This window comes from Typopeltis vanoorti, chromosome 5 (genome assembly GCF_054136105.1).
Source record: "Typopeltis vanoorti isolate ZY-2024b chromosome 5, IOZ_Tvanoo_1.0, whole genome shotgun sequence".
NCBI lineage: Eukaryota > Metazoa > Arthropoda > Arachnida > Uropygi > Thelyphonidae > Typopeltis > Typopeltis vanoorti.
In genome coordinates, this window is record NC_143553.1 from 64,626,778 (window position 1) to 64,648,864 (window position 22,087).

General features: G+C 33.5%; 1 protein-coding gene across 1 annotated transcript in view; it reads right to left on the reverse strand.

Annotated features, from left to right (window-relative positions):
- Positions 1-22,087, reverse strand: part of LOC150106479 (Y+L amino acid transporter 2-like) — a 66,616-nt gene that overhangs the window by 14,199 nt on the left and 30,330 nt on the right. Inside the window, exons 3-7 of the mRNA XM_090393146.1 lie at positions 21,279-21,372; positions 17,871-17,915; positions 17,336-17,459; positions 15,646-15,749; positions 10,347-10,443 (exon numbers count right to left, since the gene is read on the reverse strand). Of these exons, the coding sequence (XP_090249272.1) occupies positions 10,347-10,443; positions 15,646-15,749; positions 17,336-17,459; positions 17,871-17,915; positions 21,279-21,372 (464 nt within the window). The remainder of the gene's footprint in view (positions 1-10,346; positions 10,444-15,645; positions 15,750-17,335; positions 17,460-17,870; positions 17,916-21,278; positions 21,373-22,087) is intronic.

The following is a 22,087-nucleotide window of genomic DNA, read 5'->3' on the forward strand; positions in this document are numbered from 1 at the left end:
TTCAAGTGTGAAGGGTCCAGAACTATTTCTTTTGATTTGATGATTCTTCTTTCAAATTCATCCTTGCATATATATAAATTAGTAGTGCGTTCCCAATCAATCTTACAGTAGAACACGAGCGAGCGCCCTTTCCAGTCATGTCCTCTTCTCGGCTATATATATATATATATATTTTTTTTTTTTTACTTCTGTAATACGTTACTCACGTTTAATGAGATTCTATTGTAATCATGCGCCCTAACTGTATGTTATTCCTATTATTGTTTTAAACTACTGTACTGATGATGTCCTAAGATACTTAGGATGAAATATTTACAATTAAATAATTTTCACTGTGGTTAATAAGTGTGTTTCTTTTAATTAATAAAATACGGAGTCCAGCAAGGTTCGTTGCTTCGACCATCCTATTTGTAATATATGTTAATGATCTGTGTAAATACAAACTTTTTGGCAAAATGATATCGTTTGCTAATGATACAGCATTAGTATACACCGAAACGACCCTTGAGGATATAGAAAATCATTCACAACAAACCTGAAAAGTCTGGATTGGCTCAACACGGGATTGAAACTGACTCGCCTCTTACATAGATCCCGTTATAGGTTCGAACGTTTGTTCAAGGAAAGCGTGGAGGCCCTGCTCCATCGTCCCAACCTGTATCGTAATGACTGTATATCTATATCAAAAATCTGGGAAAGTGTAATCAAGATTACTCATTAATTTTTTTCCCCAATCATGTCTCTACTTCAAAATATTCCGTTTCATACTTAGTGATATAACATCACGCGGCGTGTTCTATTTTTAACGATCTATTGTTAGTATTTTAGCTTGTATTTTTTTAAAATTGTTCTTATAATACCACTGAGGATCGTCTGCTATTTCCAGACCGAAATATTTGGTTAATTAAATATCTTTCTTGTGTTTACGTGCATATATCATTCATGCTGAAACTAAATAAGTGGTTTAACAAGAAGGTCTTAAAATTAATACCGATAAAACGAGATGCACTTTACAAAATATAGTGATATCTACAATTGTAACTACTATAGCTTAGTCAAAAACACAAAATCAGTCAAATGTTTGGGTCTCCATATCGATAAAAATCTGAAATGGAACTCCAACATCCCATTTTTAACAAATTAGTTGAGGTTCGTAATTAACAGAATATATTATGTTAAAAAATTTGTAAATGCAACATTCTTAAGATGCTTATGCTATTCTTCGGTAAATTCCTCACTATGGAATTTATGGAATATATGCCGGAGCCTGTGTAGCTCAGTGGAGCCTGTGTAGCTCAGCGGATGTGGCGTTTGCACACCGCCGCGCTTGGCCGCACGAAGGAAGACTTGGTTTCGAGTCTAGTCGGCGACTAGAGGAAATTTTTCTAAGCCTTTTTTCGACCGGTTCCCGAGTTAGTCGATCTCTGGCACGGGCAAGCAGGTTTTTCCTCCCGGAAACTCGGGTTTTTCGTCCTGTAAACTCAAGAAAATCGACCGTAGAACCCACATTATTTCAGACATTAAATATATTGTGTTAGGGTTAGAGACCACGAGATGGCGGCACATTTGAGCCGTCTCTCTTCACTGCGTACCGCTTAATTAGTGATAGCCTTGGGCCATCTGTCTCTGATTGGGTACCAGTGGAGATTGAACTGCCCACTCAGTCTCCAAAAGTTAGATAGGGCTAAATGGCCTCGCCTACTCCCGTATACGGGAATAAAAAAAGGCGTTAGCTGATTTTTTTTTTTTTTTTTGATGGCGGTATCACTTGTCGGTGTGGAGATTGCTACAATAATATTTGATATGAATATAAAACAGAATAATTACAGCTATAGCCATTACTGATTTCGCACATTCAACCAACGATTTGTTTGCCATTCATAATATTTTGCTATTACAGAAACTATCTCTATGATTATATATTATATGTAAGAAAGAACGCTGTAAGCTTTTCAGTATATAAGATAGACTATGGTTTACGCTTTGGCTGGAACTTGCTGGTAGTACCCAAGGCAAAAAAAGAAATTTTTCATGAATCCTTTGAACACCTAGCAACAAGCAGCTACAAAAACTTCCAAATGAAATCAAATCAATAGCCTGAGAATATGCTTTCAGAAAAAGATTGAAAGACTATGTCATGGGACTGAATAATGCTGACATTTATTTTAAACGTATATTACAAGAGATAAATATAACTTATATATCATGTCCAATTATGATTCCAATATATTACGACAAATATATATTATGTTATGTGAGCCTCATAGATACAGTCACTGGATTTTGCAGTGACTGTATCACGCAAATTTAATTTTCTAGTAACCAGTATGGCTACGGCCTTTGGTTACACATAAATAAAATAAAATAAAATAAAATATTGTAAAAACTCACTAACTTATTTTAAACATTTGTGTAGACATTGAAAAAAAAACTATCTGATAATGTAATTTACCCTATTTATATATATAAGGAAAGTATTTTTATTTGTTTATAACAAACAATCAACCAAAATAAATGTAAAAACCAACAGAAAACGTTGATGGTATACTTGAATTGTATATTTAAAATATTATGTATATGTGATGAGAATAATAAACATTGTCAAACATTATCAATGGGCAATGGGCTGTAAAACAATAATGTAGAATGCTATAAAGGCAAACAAAAATCTTAAGTCACAGAACTTGTTTATACTCTTGTAGCACATAAAGTACTGAATTGCAACACGAGTTTAAAGAATCACGTTTTTCTTTTCTTTTTTTTCTTGAGTCTCTTCTTTTTCATGGTTTGATGAAGGGGAGAAAAGTATCAAAATCTAAGACGGAATTATCTTCCTAAACAATTATTACACTAAAAAATAATAATTTAAGTATGAAAACGGCACTGTATAGCTGCAGGACATCTTACCTCAAATCTTATTCAATAAAATGATTTCAGCATTTAGCACACGAAGTTATTTATACTTATTCAACTAATAATGAAGTAGTTTTTAATATTTATTTTCGATTAACATTTAGATTGCATAAATATAATACATGTGGATATAATTGGATCATTTTCCTATTTCAGAGAATTCCACTTGATTTGATTTTTAGATTCCCTTTTTCCTTTGGTCCATTCGGTTAGCACTTGTCTTAAGTTGTATAACTCCGAACTTCATGAAAGAACAGTTCTTATCCACGTCACAATATGAACACATTCTAAGTATCCTTTACTTTTCTGATCATTTCATAGTTTAACCATTTTTCCAGTTTTAACATGGATCAGAAGATTACATTAATAGTAAAATTTCTACATATCAGCTTATGAGTGTTTCTGAGTTATACTTTATCCAGTAAGGTTTTAAGAAAATGAGATGCACTAATGGAAATCATCTGATTAATTAATCTGTTATTTACTAGTAACAGATTAATTAATATGTATAGATAGGGAGATTGCCTCGCTTCACGTATTAGTGAAGCGAGGCAATCTCCCTATCTATACATGCCAACAAAACTCTCATTGTCTCGGTTAACCTTGAGTTGGTCGATCTCATGCAAATGTAACAGGATTTTTCCTCCCATAGAATAGCAAACCAGATAGAAGAACACATACAGTTAGCAGACAAAACACACTGACTGCATAGTTTTGGTTGCTTGCGTAATTTCAAATAGCCATAACCTTCCACTAACATTTCGGGAATGACTCTGGCTTTGAGACATCAGCCTTAAGAATGAATAGACTGAGTTTGTAGGATCGGTTCTGCTCTCTTGCTTAATGTTAGCAACAAAAATTGTAGTCATGAATCATTGCAAAGGAATAATGCCAGTGTTGTCGATACGAAACTATTAAACCAAAACCATCCATGGTAACAATAACGCTGTTATCGGGGGGGGGGGGGGAAGTAATTCGTTTTCTGTTGATTCTGAGTACGCTATAAATCAAACAAATAAATGAATATTTGTTGAAAATACTATTGTACAAATGAACTGCATGAAAAAATAATAATAATTCATTTTCTAGTGATTCGAAGTACTCTATTTAATTTCGAATCAAACAAATCAATGAAGAAATTATGTCTTCACGTGCAGTTGCAATCAAGAACAGGCTTCACAAAATAAACTGCAACTGCCTACTGCACATCATTAAGTAAAAGAAAACCCCACTTTAGTAGTTCATTTAAACCGAAGCAAGCATAATTAAAATTAACTTGAGTTGTCATAGCAACTGTTGTAAATGAATAGTTCCTACTGTTGAGGAAAGTATGTTCCTGATAGCAGCTACAAGCGCAACAAATATCTAAATACTTCTGAATTCATTCATTGGATTTCATAGACACGTACAGAGAGAATAGAATATCATAGAATATTACTTGCTGATATTAGATATGTTGAGAAATACTGCAAATAAAAAAAAAAATCAAATAAAAATGCAGAATAAGCAACTGATCATAATGGCAATCATGTTTCGTTTAATTCTATAAGAGAAACCTCTGAATTAACTTGCATATATAAAAATGAATAGGGATCAATAATATATAGGACTAAATAGGGATTCGTAGAGCAATATGTGGACTCACGCTGATGAACCGATGACAATCAAAGCCACTACATAAGTATGAATGCTTGAGAAGTCATTCATAAGACTGTACTGTCGTCTCCTATCATCTCCAATAAATGCTAGCATAGTGAAAAGCATGAATACAATGATTGCAGCAATGGCGAAAAGTACCATTGGGCTGATGAGTCACGCTACACAGTGCGAGTGCACTTGCATGGCGTATTTCTTTTAAAAGAATGGAATTCAATGTTTATGATGTTTCACTTGGTTGTTTTGGCACCGGTCCATTCAGCTGTGGATTGTTGAATCAGCATTATTTGTTAGGCTGAATCCGGACACATTAGTTAAGTAGAAATAACAATCTATTTAGAGGATCGTTTGGTTCTTTCCTAATCTCTGAGTCCATTGAGTCAAATAAACTTTACAAGATGTGTAGAAATAATGAGAAGCTCACCTTTTATTTTGGATCCCTATTTCTCATCCACGTAGCTCTGAAATTCTTACATTGTGACTAATGTCCTTGTGTCATTCTTAACACTTGTAAACAACTTACTCCCATGACAAAGTTACGGACTCCGTAACTTTTAAATGCGACGCAATAAGGAATTAAAGAAACGAGAAATTGAAAGAAGATTGAGTGCCAGTGATAATTTTAACAAACTAAGTTTATGCTTTAGAATTCCAAGATGTAATACGTTGTTTATACACGTTCAAGCGATGCCTCCATTCATTATCAAATTCCAACTATATGTCTGAACAGTCACAACAGCTATATAGGCAATGCAATAATTAATTCATTGTAATCAATTACTAATAATTAGATGTTATTTCATAATAATAAATCTCGGTCTCATAACGGAAGTTTCGGATTATTCTCTCTAGGAAAATCAGGTTTTTCACAAGCAGACAAACCAGCCATGAGAATAAGCGCAGTTTACAGAGAAAACACCATATTCAATAGGCATTGAACTAACAATCTTAAAAATCTTAATAAATTAAAGTTAGGAAAGCCAATGACATTTAGCCAGTCATAGATCATCAAGGTCTATTTGTACCACTGATGAGTAATAATAATAATAATAATAATAATAATAATAATTTAACGATAATTTTAAAATGTTGGTATTACCACTAACATTTTTTAAAAATATATTCCAAAAGTGCACATATCTGAACATCCTTATATTGAATTTTTTGGATAGCAGATTTGGATTCAGTACTTACAAATACGTTCGAAGCACCTCAATTAATTTAGGTTAATGGCAGAATTACTGATGGGAGAATATGTTTAAGAATTTTACGAGATATTAAGTTAGCTTCAGCAGAGAAAGTACAGAGTATTATTTCTACCGCCATGTTATTATCAGTATTTAATAGGCTAGACCAGGGTTCGATAAACTGCGGCTCGCGAGCCACATGCGGCTCTTTAAGTACGTACATATGTCTCTGAAGTAAAATTGAAAATGAAAATAAAACTATCATAGTTTCATTTATGAAATTTTTAAAGGATCTTATTCGCATAATGGTGATTTCATTTGTTTTATAGGTCTCGCGAAACTTCGTGGCACCAAGATGAGCGATGTCAGAGAGGGGAAAGCGAGCGTGGAGGGGGTATACAGAGGGAGTGGAGAGGATGCTTGAGAACATGGTAGGCAGGGCAGCCAAACAAAGTGACTAATTATGATTAGGTTTTAGGATGCCTCGACATCTGAGGTCATTTGCAGAGCAACAAAGTGACTAATAAGCGAGAGTACGGGCGCCCTCTACCGGGCAAGGCAACGTTGGCAATGGCGAAATGTGAAAGCGGAGTCCGTGTCGCTTTGCTGTTTCTGCAACTTAGTATTCTCTTTTGGCTGGGTGCATCCAGAAACTGCATTATGGTGCCTGGCAATTATTATTATTATTATTATTATTATTATTACTATTATTATAAAGGAAATTATTATTATATATATACCTCTAGTAGACGACTAGATTCCAAACAAAGTCTTCCTTTGTGTGGTCAAGCGCCGTGACGTTTGCATACCACGGCGCTTGACCACACAAAGGAAGACTTTGTTTGGAATCTAGTCGTCTACTAGAGGAAATTTTTCTAAGCCTTTTTTTCGACCGGTTCCCGAGTTAGTTGACCTCTGGCACGGGCAAGCGGGTTTTTTCTCCCGGTAACTCGTATTTTTCGTCCCGTAAACTCAAGAAAATCGACCGTAGAACCCACATTATTTCAGACATTAAATATATTGTGTTAGGGTTAAGGACCACGAGATGGCGGCACTTGTTGAGCCGTCTCTCTTTACTGCGTGCCGCTTAATTAGTGATAGCTTTGGGCCAGCTATCTCTGATTGCTGCCAGTGGAGATTGAACTGCCCACTCAGTCTCCAAAAGTTAGATAGGGCTAAATGGCCTCGCCTACTCCCTATATACGGGAATAAAAAGGTGTTAGCTGATTTTTTTATATAATATTGGTTTTATTATATTTAAATACGTTGACGGTCGCGATTTACCGCGGGGTATTTTATTTCACGTGCAACTGTTAGAATAAAGCGTGTTACTGGTGAGATTTATTTTTATTATATTTTCGAATTATTGTCATTTATTATTTTGAATAATCACTTAGTTCTTTTTATTTTCTTTTTATATAATGTATTTATATAACGTGTTAAATAAAATATATTGTTTAGGGTGCTTTTCAACATGGCTATGAAGAAAAAACTAAAGAAAATCAGCAGATGAGCATCGTGACTTTAAAACTGAATGGACTGGATCTTTCGCGTTTATCTCGAACTCAGATGGTCTTCCAACTTGTCTTATTTGCCAAGAAAAACTGGCGCACAACTTCTTGTTTTGCGCCAGTACAGTACTGGACGATGTCACGTGTTCTTGTTCTCGTTCATACAGTCCGAGCTCAGATTGAGGTAGATTTTTTATTAGAGCTGACCACACTTGATGGAGAATTAAACCTTGATTTTTATTGCATTGGGTTGGGTTTTTTAGTATATTAGCAGCTTCTTTAAATTTTTAAAACCACCTCATCATCCTCTTAAAAAACCAGGAGTCTACAAAATCCATTGCTCTTGCGGGATTTGCTATGTAGGACAGACAGGAAAATTTGGAGAAATACGCATGGCTGAACACCAAAAAGACATACAATACAAAAGAGAACAAAAAACTGGTCTTGCTTTCCATACCACTTCCACTGGACACGATGTACTGTGGCAAAAAACGACGATGTCATACATAAAAAACAACAGTTATATAAGAAAATTTAAAGAAGCTGCTAATACGCTAAAAAACCCAACCCAATGCAATAAAAATCAAGGTTTAATTCTCCATCAAGTGTGGTCAGTCTAATAAAAAATCTACCTCAATCTGAGCTCGGACTGTATGAACGAGAACAAGAACACGTGACATCGTCGAGTATTGTTCAACGTCAATAACGTTTTATATCTGCATTCTGTTATTTGAGTTTTATGAATAGCTAGACGGTTATGATTTGTATTTATTAATTCTCTTGTTTAAACTTTAAGTTATACTATTTACACCCTGAAGATGTAAATCCTACGATTTACGAAACTTGTCGGGAACTATTATTTCAGTGTTTATATAACTGAATAATAAAAAAAAATGTGGTGTAATTACCGAAATATATCTTTTGAACCAATTAGCCACAGAAGTCTACGCCTGCAAGTAATTAGTATTGTTAAAAAATAAAAAAAAAACAATTAAGTATAACAATGAGTAAGCCAAGAACAAGTGTGAAAAAAATAAAAACTTATCACTATCAAAAGAATGGGGAGAAGATTTTTTCTTTATTATGATGAAAGACAAATGCGTATGTATAATTTGCAACGCGAATGTGGCTTTACCGAAAAAAGCAAACGTTGAAAAACACTATCGAACTGTTCATAAAAACTACGAAGAAGATTATCCACAGGGGCTTTAAGAAAAGCAAAGGTACATCAAATGAAGACACTACTGACAGCACAACAAAATATTTTCGTCAAGTACAATACAGACGAAAAGGCTGCTACAATTGCGTCATTCAAAGTTGCTGAAACTTTAATTAAACGTAATAAGCCGTTTCAAGATGGAGAATTATGGAAGGAAGCCTTCATCAAAGCTGGTGAAATATTATTTCAAAATTTTAAGAATAAATCAGAAATAATAACTGCTATTAACAATATGTCATTATCACGAAACACAATCATGCGTAGAGCAGAAGAAACCAGCCGGAACCTTGAAGAGATTCTGCATGAAAACATAAGCAAGTGCAATTTTTTGTCACTACAGTTTGACGAATGTACTGATTACGCTGGTACTGCACAATTATCTATTTTTATTCGAATGGTTTTTGAGGATATGTTGGCCACAGAAGAATTATTAGCCATTATTCCAATTCAAGGACGAACAAGAGGTCAATATATCTATGATTTATTTAAGAATTACATTGTACGTACAAGTTTTCCAATTTGTTAGTGTCGATAACTACGGACGGAGCGCCTGTAATGGTAGGTAATAAAATCGGTTTCGTCACTCTTTGTAAAAACGATGAAGATATACCAAGTTTTGTGGACTATCATTGCATCATCCATCAGCAGGCCTTGTGTTCAAAAGTACTGAAATTCAATCATGTTATGAATGTTGCTTTCAAAATTGTTAATTCAATAAGATCAAATAGCTTGCTGCGTCGTCAATTTCGGGCTTGCTAAAAGAATGCGAGAGTGAGCATAGTGAATTATTGTTATATACTGACCTAAGATGGTTAAGCCACACCACATTTTTAGCAAGATTCAGATAACTTCTTCCAGAAATAAATTCGTTTTCGAAAAACAGAGATGATTCACATCCAAAATTAAATGATAAAGAATGGCCTTGACCTCGCCTTTTTCTGTGACATTACAGAAGAATTAAATAACCTAAACTTAGAATTACAAGGAAAAAATAAAACAATCATTGATATGATAAGCTCCTTAAAATCATTCAAGGGAAAATTAAACATGCTTGAAATACAATTAATGTGGTACGAATTGAAACATTTTAAAAATTTGGCCGACCAATCAAGGGATATACAAAACGTCACCTTTAACACGCTGAAAGCATAAGACTTTTTAATCGAATTTGAGGTAAGATTTGTAGGAATCAGTAAGCTCGATGATATCGCTACTTTTTTATCATATCCCTTCAAATGAAAATATTAATGTTGAGAATACAGCTTCAAAATTGAATGAATTTCTCGACACAAATAGAGTAGATTTGGAAGAAGAAATTATGAAAATGAAATGCGATATCCACCTCAAATCAATTGCTTCAAATAATAGTTTTTGGAAGTTGATCCACAAAAGTAAATATCCAAATATTTGGAGAATCGCCGCTTATTTTAGCGCATTTTTTGGATCAACTTATTTGTGCGAATCGGCATTCTCATGTATGAATGCTATTAAGACAAAGCATAGATCGCAGTTAAGTGATCAACATCTGGAATCGTGTTTACGAATTTCTTTAAGTTCGTACGATCCAGATTATGATCGCTTAGCTGCATCTATGCAATGTCAGATATCGTCCAATTAAGTTAAAATATTCAATTTTGTTTGTATAATTTTATTTAGTTTTTTTGTATTTTTATTGTTATTATTTTTTTAATAAAGTTATAAACAATAAATTTTCTCTTTTTTTTGTTATATTTATTGCCTTATAATATCGCCCGCAGAGATATTTTCACTAGGTAAGTAGCCCCCCCCCCCCCCCCCCCAACGTCTAAAAGTTTGGCCACCCGTGCTATAAAGGAAACAACTTATTTAGTTAGTACTTACCACAAACAGAACTGCAGGTGCTGGGGTCATGTGGGACACTTGAATCATGGCTAATATTTCTGGCATTTGACCTTGTTCTGCTCCAGCATAGAATAACCTACACGTGTATAATAGTAAGAAATAATTTACAGCAAGAGGTGATATATTAAATATAACATATACGGAATACCAGCAATATTATTGTAATAAAAGCTATATTTATACATTAAAAATCAAGATGCAGTTGTATTAGCAATTATTTGCGCGCGCGTGTATGTGTGCGTGCGTGCTCATCGGGATAATATATTAATAAAAGTGACTTGTTTAACACTTTGAATATAGAATGTTCTTTCTACGTTTCTTAAAGGGCTGAAGTGAATAAGTAAATATTGTTTTTCCATATACGTTTATAAATGATCTCATAAAGTGATCTCACACCTAAAAAAAAGTGAGCCAAGTATACTGAAAACAGCAGGCGGTTGATTGAAGTGTAAAAATGGATGTTTTATTAACATTATTTTTACATAATTATTACATCACTGTTGTTTATCTGTTAGTATAATAGCCATCCCACTGATTTTTTTTCAGTATTCGCTTTACACATGAAATGTCACTTATATATTTTAGATAAATTAAGTAAAACAGGGATAACTGGTCTACATAATAGATTGAGTGATGCGGCTTGTTGAGGTGTTTGTGGCATTTTACTTCCCCCCCCCCTTTCTCTCTCTTTCCATTCATTTTGGTCTAAGACTTAGACTCTAAGATTATAGGGGGAGGGATGGGCTTTCAGCAATGTAAGAAACAACTATATTCCAAAATTAGTCAAAATCGGTTGAAGTATTAAAGCTGCAGACATGTCTAGAAAGGACGAGAACTCTTCATCTCTTCTCCTAACAACTCCGTTCACATTTGGTCCGACTGGGTTGAATTTTACGGTGGACCTTAAGACATGTCAGAAACCGCTGTATTCCAAATCTGGTAGAAATTTTCAGAAGGGTGTCAAGAAAAATGCGATCCCCTCCCTGCCCTTACATTTATCCCCTTCGTTTTTGTCCGATGGGGCTGAAATTCCGTAGGAACATAAACAACGCAAGAAATAAGCATATTCAGAATTTAGTCGAAGGACAAAACGCACCCTTAATTAGAAGCATCCTCTTTATTTTAGTCCGATGAAGCTAATTTTCTTAAGGCACCTTTCAGTAACAGGAGAAACAATTAACACTGGATACCTCTGTTGAATAAAAGTGGCAGACCGATAATATTCAACTTAGAACTTCAGTCACAGCAAATCGATTGGCCTGAATAATGGTCGGAATAGGAATGACTCGCTACAGCATTTGGTTTAGTTACTGCCGTAACCCTTGATCTTTTAACGCAGAGATAAATGAAGACTTTATTTGAAACGTTTGTTTTTCTTTTAGCACTAAGATTACGAATAAAATAATAATAATCAGGAAAATAACTTTTGTCAACATATTGAAAAACAGTTGAAGAACTATTACAAAAAATAAGTTAAGCGATGCAACAAGAAAATAGAACACATAATCTTTTCAAGCATTTTACATCTTAGTAACAGGATTAGTGTGAATTCATGTTGAATTACTCATAGCTTTAAACCAGGTTCCGCGTCCAGATGGTTTCTGTATCTTGATTTTATATAAAAGAAGAAAGCCTTTTCCACAATGTAGTAGGAAACAGCATTAAGTATATATATCTTTTAAGTATATAACTGTGTACTACATTTAACTTTTTCTTGAAGAGGGGGGGGGGCGCTTGAAGCGCCACTGCCAAATATTTCTTCATTTATTTTGAAGTGCTGAATAATATGCTAGTCGTCCTTTTTTACGAAGTCCACCGTTTGGAAGCCATGATTAATATGAGGAACGATCCTTCACTTAGAGTGTCTGTTGGTTTTGACAGGGCCCTTTCGTTGGAAAAACCTGCGTTCAAACCCCCATCTATGGCGCCAAAAACCTTTATCAGGGCTTTTTCAATCAAAGATGAATTAACTGGTCTCATACGAAAGTTGTAAGGTTTTTTCCTCCCGGAAATTCGGGTTTTTCGTACCTCAGCGAATCAGATCCCTCAAAACACACATTAGCAGACGTAGAATGCTATTGGACAAGGAAAGCAACGTGAAACCACTTTATTTTACAATAATTCCCCTAGTAAAGCAGCATTGCTACGTCACCAACCACTAGATTGAGGAACCCTCCCGTCCCACACACACACACACACACACACACACACACACACACACACACACACACACACACACACACACACACACATCCTTCACTTGAACACTGATTATCAACAAATTAAACAAACCAATGCAGAATATAATAAAATATGAATATTTTCTTATTTTGTAAAATTATTAAAATTATGAGTGAACTATTTTTTAGATTTTGCAAATCATGAGTATGAAGACGTATCAGAACATAAAATATAAAAAACAGATTAATATAGAAAAGGCAATTTTCTATGTTAACTTTCTATTTGAATTTTAATGAAATGTTTCTTTTTTTTTCTGTTTGACTGTAATTAATAAATAAGTGGAAACGATACAGGAAAATAATGTAAACTAAATTCATTACCGATAATCGATAATCATTATTGATTATCGGTAATGAATTAAATTCGTTACCGATAATCGAAAATAAATAATTACATTATTTCATATGTAAACTATTTTAATAAAGATTTCATAAAAGCTGAGCATGAATTCTAGAGTTAAAATAATAAAGGAAATTGCCATGCAGGAAACATTTAAGAAATTTTTGTGCAGCTCATTTCGTCTCATTTTCTATTTAATTATTAGCCTCGGTGGAGTATCACATCCAAGCAAGGAGCTTAAGCTCAAGGGATCCTTTTGACATTTAAAGACAAGAATGAACACATAATGAGCATGTTTTCCATCTTCCAGGCACAATATTATAACTTCCAACGCCATTTTATAACTTCTAGCATCGTTTTAAAGAACTTAAGACTGCATTTATGATCACATAATTTCAGGTTCATTTCAAGGATAAGACAGGATTTTTTTTCCGGTGGTACCCTCATAAAAATTAAAGTACTGAAGTCAAGAGACAAAGTAGAGTTCAAATAATTGTCAGGTTATATGTTTTGAAGTTTCAATAGAGAACTCTTGCAGACTAATGAAGCATAATGTACAAGCAAGTACTTTCTCTAACGGCATAATATAGAAAGAGCAGTCACTGAAAAAGTTAATGGACATTAAAGAAATAAAGAAATTCTGTTTAGGATACCATTCACCTATGAATACTTTTCTTTTTCCAACACAGACATCGAAACTACTTTATATCGAAGAAAGGAAAATACATTACTTTTTTTTTTTCATTCAAAATGGAAAGCCAGTAAATGTATGCGTGTCATGTGACTTTCTAAAAAACTTACCAATCATTGATTTCTAGAAACGCTATTCCATTATTAGACTCCAAACTATTACTCTTTCTTCCAAATGCGCAGATCATGCTGGCTGATGGACTAATGCGTGTATTGTCTCATCAGAAAGTGTGAACTGGACTAATCAAGGAGCGATTGATTACTTAGTTGAAATTAAGACAGTAATCTGTAATTTTAAAGTTCTGATGAAATCTTTTGAAAGTTTCGATGCTGATTTTAAAGTTCAGTATGAAATCCAAACTCCGAAATGTTCTTGAAATACTTCTTAGTAAAGGGTCGATGTATTTTAATTAATTCTCTTGACGGAGACTATGAAAATAATTAAAATTCTTATTCTTATAATAAGATGTCAATATTCTCATAGTAGTAATGGACATTCATTTGCTACAAATTAGAAGCAATTAACGTTGTCTTCTATTGTAGTAAGCAATTGAAATTTATCGGAAGTGAAAATTAACTAAATTAGCCTTCACATTTGAAAATAATGAATTATGCTCTGAAGAAAAGTGTAACACAAAAGAATAAGAGATATAAAAGTTCTAACGAGTCCAGTAACATCTGTGAAATAAAATGAGAATTATGAGATGATTATTCAAAACAGCTCGAATACGATTTTAAGATACAAAGAAATAAAAGGAAAAGCAAATACATTGATTAGAAATCCAACAACAATTATGTGAGTATAAAAATCTTCCTTTAATTAAACAAAAAAAAAATGCTGAGAAGAGCAATTCACTAAAGAGTAAAAGGTTGAAGAAAAAACAACTTCTGAAAATTTGAAAGTAAATGAAGATATAGAAACAGAAAAAATAGAAAACATTAAAAAAAAACTTAGAAAAACAGTGGAAGGGACAAAATACCAGCATGAGTTGTTAAAATATGGTAGAAGATAAGTTTGAATGATAATATGTCAGCGAACTATTAAAAAAGTATTTTCTAAAAAAAAAAAAAGATGGAAAGAGTATGTAGAGGATTTGTATAAAAAAGATAATAATGCTGAAGGAGAATTTGTGAGTAACCCATAATAATAAAAAAACGAAGTGAGTGATATCAGCAATAGAAACTGCTGCCAAAAGAAAAAGTTCTTGAAGCTGATGGAGTGTCATTAGAATTGTTGAGAGCAGCTGCGGATGAAATAGTGAATATATTAACTGAAATTTGTCAACAGATTTGATAGAAAACATACTGACCTAGAGATTGGAAAACATCAATATTCATCCCAATTTCTAAAATAATCTAATCCCAGATATTGTAAGAATTACTATAATTCTTATTAAATCATCAATTTAATTTCACTTGCAAGTAAAGTTATGCTGAAAGTGATTCCAGCAAAGGCTGGAGCCATATATGAATAGAGAAATTCCACGGCAGGCTTTAGGAGAGGTAAAAGAACTAGAGACCAGGTAGCAAAATGAGATGGATTTTGGAAAGAACAAGAGAATTTGAGAAGGAAATATTCATCTGTTTTACTCATTATAAGAAAGCTTTTGATTGCGTGGATAACAACAGATTGTGGATTGCAATGAAATCAAATTTGAAGTATTGTTTCAGAATCAACCATAACAAACTGAGAAGCCAGTTTGCTAAACTGAAATCTCCTTAACGTGGCGAAAATCTTTAAACTTAACTCAGAGATACTGCATCAGTCTGTAGCTACAAAGTGAATTGGAGAAGTTTATCTTCTGCCATGAGTCGATTGATTTGTTGCCCCTCCGGAAATACTATTAAACTTATAATCATTTGGAATCGCACAGGCCTTTACGAAGGCACTTCTAATCCGCTAAAATATTTTGAAATTAGGAAAGAAGGTGAATTTAATATTAATAAGTAATTAAGATTAAGAAATTTTATCTCGTTTTGCTGAATCGTTGTCTAACATTGAACTTACCGTGAAGAAGTAAAAAGAATTCCATTAACACCGCCAAAGGTTGACATGGCTACAAAGACAGGTACGATCCATGCCATCCATCCGTAGAGACGTTCTGCAAATATCTGTTTGAAGAAAACATTAATAAGGTTCCGAGTTTTTAATGAAACACCTATGACGAAAATAATACTTATAAGAGGATAATGATTTCAAATAGAGAAAATAAAATATATTCTATCTAATGTCATAATAATTATTCAAATCAATTAACTGGCATACAAGGGAAGGAACAAAAAATCATCTGTTATCAGTGGTATTGAAGCCAACAAAATCTGAAATCACAGGCTCGTAATGATCAACTGGCCAAGTAGTTAGCGTATCCACTCTTCTACAATAGATTGGGGTTCGAATACCGCCATGAGAATGGATGTTTGTGATGTCTTTAAGTGGGAGATGAATTTCATCGCCTGATGTGAGGCCACCGACCAGTATATTAAAGGCTTGAAAGAGCTACATGTTTGGTCTTTAGAGCAAGGTTAGAAATAAAGGTTAGGACTTGTAAGAAATAAATTTAAAAAATAGAAATATATAAACTTGATAAAAAAAATAGGGGGGGGAATCCTTAGCTCACTCACGGCACAAAACGTACTATAGGTTTGCAAACAACCTTTCGTGGGGTAGGTGGGGGGGAGCAACATAAAAAAAACTGAAAGTAATATCTGTTTACTGCAGTGACTCTCGTGTATTTTGACTCTTTACAGTCAAAATACACTAGTCTTAACATAAAACATTTAAATTATCTTCCTCCTTTCACGAATCTAGGCCAGGTAGCCTGTTTCTGTCTCGGCCGAGCGTTTCATCGGTTCTGACTTTGTCTCTTCGACCCTTTGATTTGTAGTTCATCATCTTCCTGGGTATTCCATCATATGCCATTCGTTCTAGATGCTCTTTCCATTTGGTTCTGTATTTCTCTATGGTTTCCATTATTGGTGTTTGATTCAGTTCTCTCAATATGCCTTCATTTCTCTTTTTTATCTAGTCTTGAATAACCTGGGGCTCTTCTCATCTATTTCATTTCTAAGGCAGTGATACTTTTCTTATCTCTTTCTCTTACTGTCCACGCTTCAGCCATATAATAATGTTGATTTAATGTGTGTGTGTGTGTGTGTGCATTGACTAACAATATATAAGATTAATAGGAATATATAAAAATTATATATTCTTAGTTTGTTATCCATTTACTTTGGAGATTTGTTAATTCTGTGAGAATTATCTAAATATTCATTGCAGCTTAATTTAACTTAAGCACTTAAATTATTTTTTAATTACATTTCAATTATTATATTAAGTACTTAATTTCAAATCTGAATTTACAGTTCATAATATAAGTTTTAGTCGATTCGCAAAATAAAAAATAAGGCTTAACTTTAACACAATATAAAATACAGCACGAAAAAAAAAAACATCGTAACATTGTGGAGTAAAGTAAAAGAAAACCTTTGCGGATGATTATTTTCTGAACATTAACAGCAAGGAAGATTCGCCATATTTGTGAAATAATCAACGCTAACAATGACAGTTACGTATAATAAATATATACAGATCCTATCGTAAATATGGAGAATTGTTCCTTCAGCTAATTTTTAGCGGATGAAAATGTCATCCACTAGGAGGAAAAAAAGTATCAAAAGATATCTAAACAACTACTTACCACAGCCACAGCTTCGGCTCCGAGCACTTCTTGAACCGAAAGAGTTGTATGGAATGCTACGATAGTCATCGTGTACACAACTGTTACGAGGACACACGAAATAAATATGGCTCTTGGCAAATTTCTGAAAAAGGGAAAAATTTTGACATTACACATAATAATAGATTATTCTTTTTTTTTGTTTTCTTTTATGTTACACGATCTAGTCTATCTTTACGAGTATACAACCTTAACAGATTTGGGAACCGACTCCAGTCAGTTCCCAAATCTGACTTTTCCTAAAATTCCCCAAAAGTAATTGAAATTTTTGAATTTACGTAAAAAGGAAAATAGAAATTGAGTTCTTTTTAAAATAAAAATAAATATTAAAGTAAAAAAATTATCATGGAGAGTCTAAAATATTTCATGCGTACATCTGGAGAGAGAAAGGGGGTGGTGGAGAGAGAGAGATAGAGGAAGGGATTATATTTCATGCATTATAGAATGTCAGATAAATGAATTTTGTTCTAATTACAAGTCCTGAATATGCACTTACCTGTGAGGGTCTTTAAGTTCCTCAATAACGAAGTTTAAATAGTTCCTATAAAAAAATATAAAAAAATAATAACAATATACAAAATCATTTACCCCAAAAATATTGAATGAAAATACAGAGAGAAAATTATTTGCCAAAAGAAATGAATAAACTATCTTAACTTCAATGTTACATTTCGAGAAATTTATATTTTTTTGATAAATTTATGAAAAATGATAAATTCTCTGCGCGAAAATATTTTAATAATTTCAGCATTGGATGAGATTATATCAGTATTCCTATGGTTCAACTTCTGAAAAGTAGAAGTGAATAGCATGTGAAACTTAAGCGAAGCCTCCAGATCATTAATACTGGAGGTTTCCTAAAGGTTTATACACAACGGTATATCCGATGTCAGGAGTACCGGATGTTCGTAGTGTTGGTCTTCAAGCATAAATAACAAGTGTGAAGTATTTTTAGTAAAGCAAATAAACAGTAAAAAATTTAACTTGCTGGTAGAAGCACTCATGAGTTCAGATGTTAGAACACGTTCTGTCTTAGAGTTGGAGGTAGTAATATTTTATAATTACGTCATGGTAGATTAAAGCAATCCATAATATTGTTATTTGAAAGCTAATCGAATATTCCAACTTATTAAAATTTGAACAAAACAATTTTTATTTCAATAAAACATTTTGTGAGTATGGATACTATAGATGAACGTTTATTTTCTTATTTTTTAAAATCATGTCTTCGTTTTTTTCCCTTTTACCATGTATTTATTTTAGATAATTCCAGCATCTAGATCTTCTGGTCTCATTTCAGATATGCTAACTTATTTTCACTTTCTGTTAATGAATATCAACTATTTTTTCTTGACTACTTCCCCAAAGTATTCCCTCCGCCCAATTTGCAGCTCTTATACTAAGAAGGATAAACAGGGAAAAAAAATTCAAAACATAATCACACCTTCATATCTATTTAGGTGTTATTGTAAATAATGTTCAAATGACGTCAATTAAATCAAATACTCATATTAACATTGCATTTTATTTTAATGCAAACATTTAATATTTATTTCGGTCATGTATCTAGAAAGTTCTGTAGAATAAAAATTCAAGAGAAGTGGCAGTCATCTTTAGCATTTTTCAAATATTTCTTTTATTTATTGTTTATTATTTTTTATGTAAATCCCCCCCCCCAAAAAAAAAGTTACCGGTATTAGCCTTTAGTACATGATTCTTTAGTTCTTTCAAAGTTTAGACACTTTTATTCACATTAGTCACTTCCTTGGCTTCTATAACAAATAATTCGTTTAGTTATCCATAAAGGGAATACGACAAACACTTAGACGATAAGAAGCGCCAAGATTATCAGTTTCCTGTTCCCCAAAGAAATTATTTCATGACAACCGCCTGTCCAGCATGTACAAAAATAAAAACAAGCCACCTAAGTAAAAAGAGAAAACGACTACTAATGAAATAAAATCCATTGCTTGTAAGGTCATAAGAAGAAACCCGTTGTGCCATCATCAAGTATTCTAGTTCTGTTCTGAAGAAGACACATCGAATTATTGTCTCATTAATTGACTTTCTCTGCATCTCTAACTTGAGGCCTCTCTCTAGATATGGGCAAATTGAAAGCTTACTATTCATCTGACACTACTTACCTAGGGAGGACGTAGGCGAGCGAGCGAATAAACACACGAGACAGCATGCGTCAGAGGGAATAAATCGCACCAAAACTATCTGTTTCCGTTGACCCAAAATGATATCTCTGGCGCTAACGTATCCATAGCAACATCAATAATAAATCATCTGTCTCGTACTGAAATCAAAGATATCTCTAGAACGCCTTTTCCCTTCTCCTCTTAACAGACAGTTTTAATCATCTAAGCAACCAGAATTGTCACTTAACCAGAGGAATGAGAGTTTAATTACGTAGATTAAACTTAGCACTGGAATTCAATTACTGGTATCTTTTCAAGTTAATTCTCAAAAGCCCTTAGTACGAACAATTCTGTCTCTTAAAACAGCCAATGGGAAGAATCTGTTTATCGAGGGGAATACTAGGCATTTGTGTGTGTGTGTGTGTGTGTGTGTGTGTGTGTGTGTGTGTGTGTGTGTGTGTGTGTGTGTGTGTGTGTGTGTGTGTGTGTGTGTGTGTGTGTGTGTGTCGATGAAAAATAGTTAATACCTGGCTTTCTGAAATGTGTCTCAGCTTAGCAATGTAATGATACTTACACAATATTTCAAAGTAAGCATTTTAGGCACCCTAATTTTAACTTTATTTAAAAAGCCCTGAAAATTCCTATATAGAGTGATATATGCGCATAATTTTTTTGGAAAAGATGAGCCAACAAACGTGGAACTTCATTTCATTTTAATAGAATTCTTTGACGATAAATGAAAAAGCATAAATCACAACGACCACGCACAAGTATCAAACACAAGCGGTCAATCTGGGCAAAACATCCCCCGCTTCTCAATTCTATCATCGTGCCAACATCAAAGGTCGTGTATTGATATTCGCCCACGCGGGAGGAAGCGCGTAAACAGGGTTGACTTCACCACGGAAGCGAATGCAGTAAATAAGGAGTTGTGAAACATCGTCAGGGGAGCGACATTTTGATCCAACAGCAGCCCATAGTCTCCGAAGACGCTGATAATGTGTTTGTACAGAAGTAGTGCCTTGTTTTTATACAATATAAACGATCCCATTCATATGATTGAATTTTAAACTATTCAAAATTTTCAGAAAGGTTTTCAGCATTTCTGCTATAAGAAACAGTCCGTCTTCTCGCAGAACAATCGATAAACGAAGGCATTTAATAAAATGCGCACTTTAGCAGATTGATATATTTTTGGTGTATTCAGATTGTTATTTCGTAAACAGACTGTCTATTTCTTAGAGAAATTCCAGTAAAAGGAGATGAAAACTACAATTACAATGGCTTAACTAAGACTAAATGAAATTAAAAGAAAAATTGTATTAAATAATTAGGAAAGCGATCTAGATGGTACAAATTTGTACTATGAATCAATATGGCCTTAATTTATGGCCAGTTCACTCTTGCACGTAAAAAATTTCGTAAACGAATTTTTATTATGCCGTAATAGCAGCGACACATAAGAATGACTAGCTAAACTCCGCTGTTCAAATTACAAACAATTATTATTAACCTATTTAATAAACATTAGGTACTATTGACATCAGGAGACAAACTGTGGTCATTGGTTGTACAGCCAATCTCGGATTGATGACGTGTCACGTGGTCATTTAAGTTCTTGAGTAACATACGAAATTAATCAAGCTAATAATGAAAGCTGTTAACCATTAATGTCTGGGAATGACATTAATGGTTGAAGAATGACGTGTTTCGGACTAGTAGTCAAAAACTTTTCTTTGTGAATGACTAGGAGTACTTACCACCCATTATAAGCAAACAACCCCGAGTAGAAAGATAATGCGATCTTCGTAATGTCGGTTTCTGAGTCATCAAAGTTGAAATGTTCGTAGTGTCCTGTAAAACAAAAACATTGTCAATACAGCTAGATGAGAACCATAAATTGCCATTATCCTCAATAATACTCATTAACATTTGTTTGTTTTTAATTATATATATATATATAGTCTGTACTTCAAATATATATATATATAATATTTGAAGTACAGACTAGCACTTTCAGTATATAAAGAATATTAACAGCGAATCCATTTCTATTAGTAAGTAAATTTTAGCATCAAGTTATTTATTAACTTTTATTTATTTTCTTTTTCGTGATATCCACACAAACCAAACGTGAGATGGATTTTTTTTCTTAACTACTACATATCTACTGTGCTATAGTACTCCTGTTTATTAGCTACATGTAATGAATTATTTTATACAACTAATAATTCAAGAATCAAAATTCCATTCCGATTTAAATATGACTAAATTGCTTCTGCGATTTCATCATTTTTATATGACGTCACTACTGCAACGTTGTCTAGTATAATTGATGGGTATACTACCTTCGTTACAACAGCTTTAACCGAAGTGCGATATTCACGTGATCACACAACACTGTAATATGCTGAGGAATTGCGTCAGATAAACATTAGTTGTGATTCTAAAAACGCTATTCACCCCCCCCGTTACTGCCTTGATCGCAACAAGACAAATGTAATAGATGCTTAAGCATTTTACAAGAGCAACACACACACACACACGCACAAAAATCAATGTTCAATTG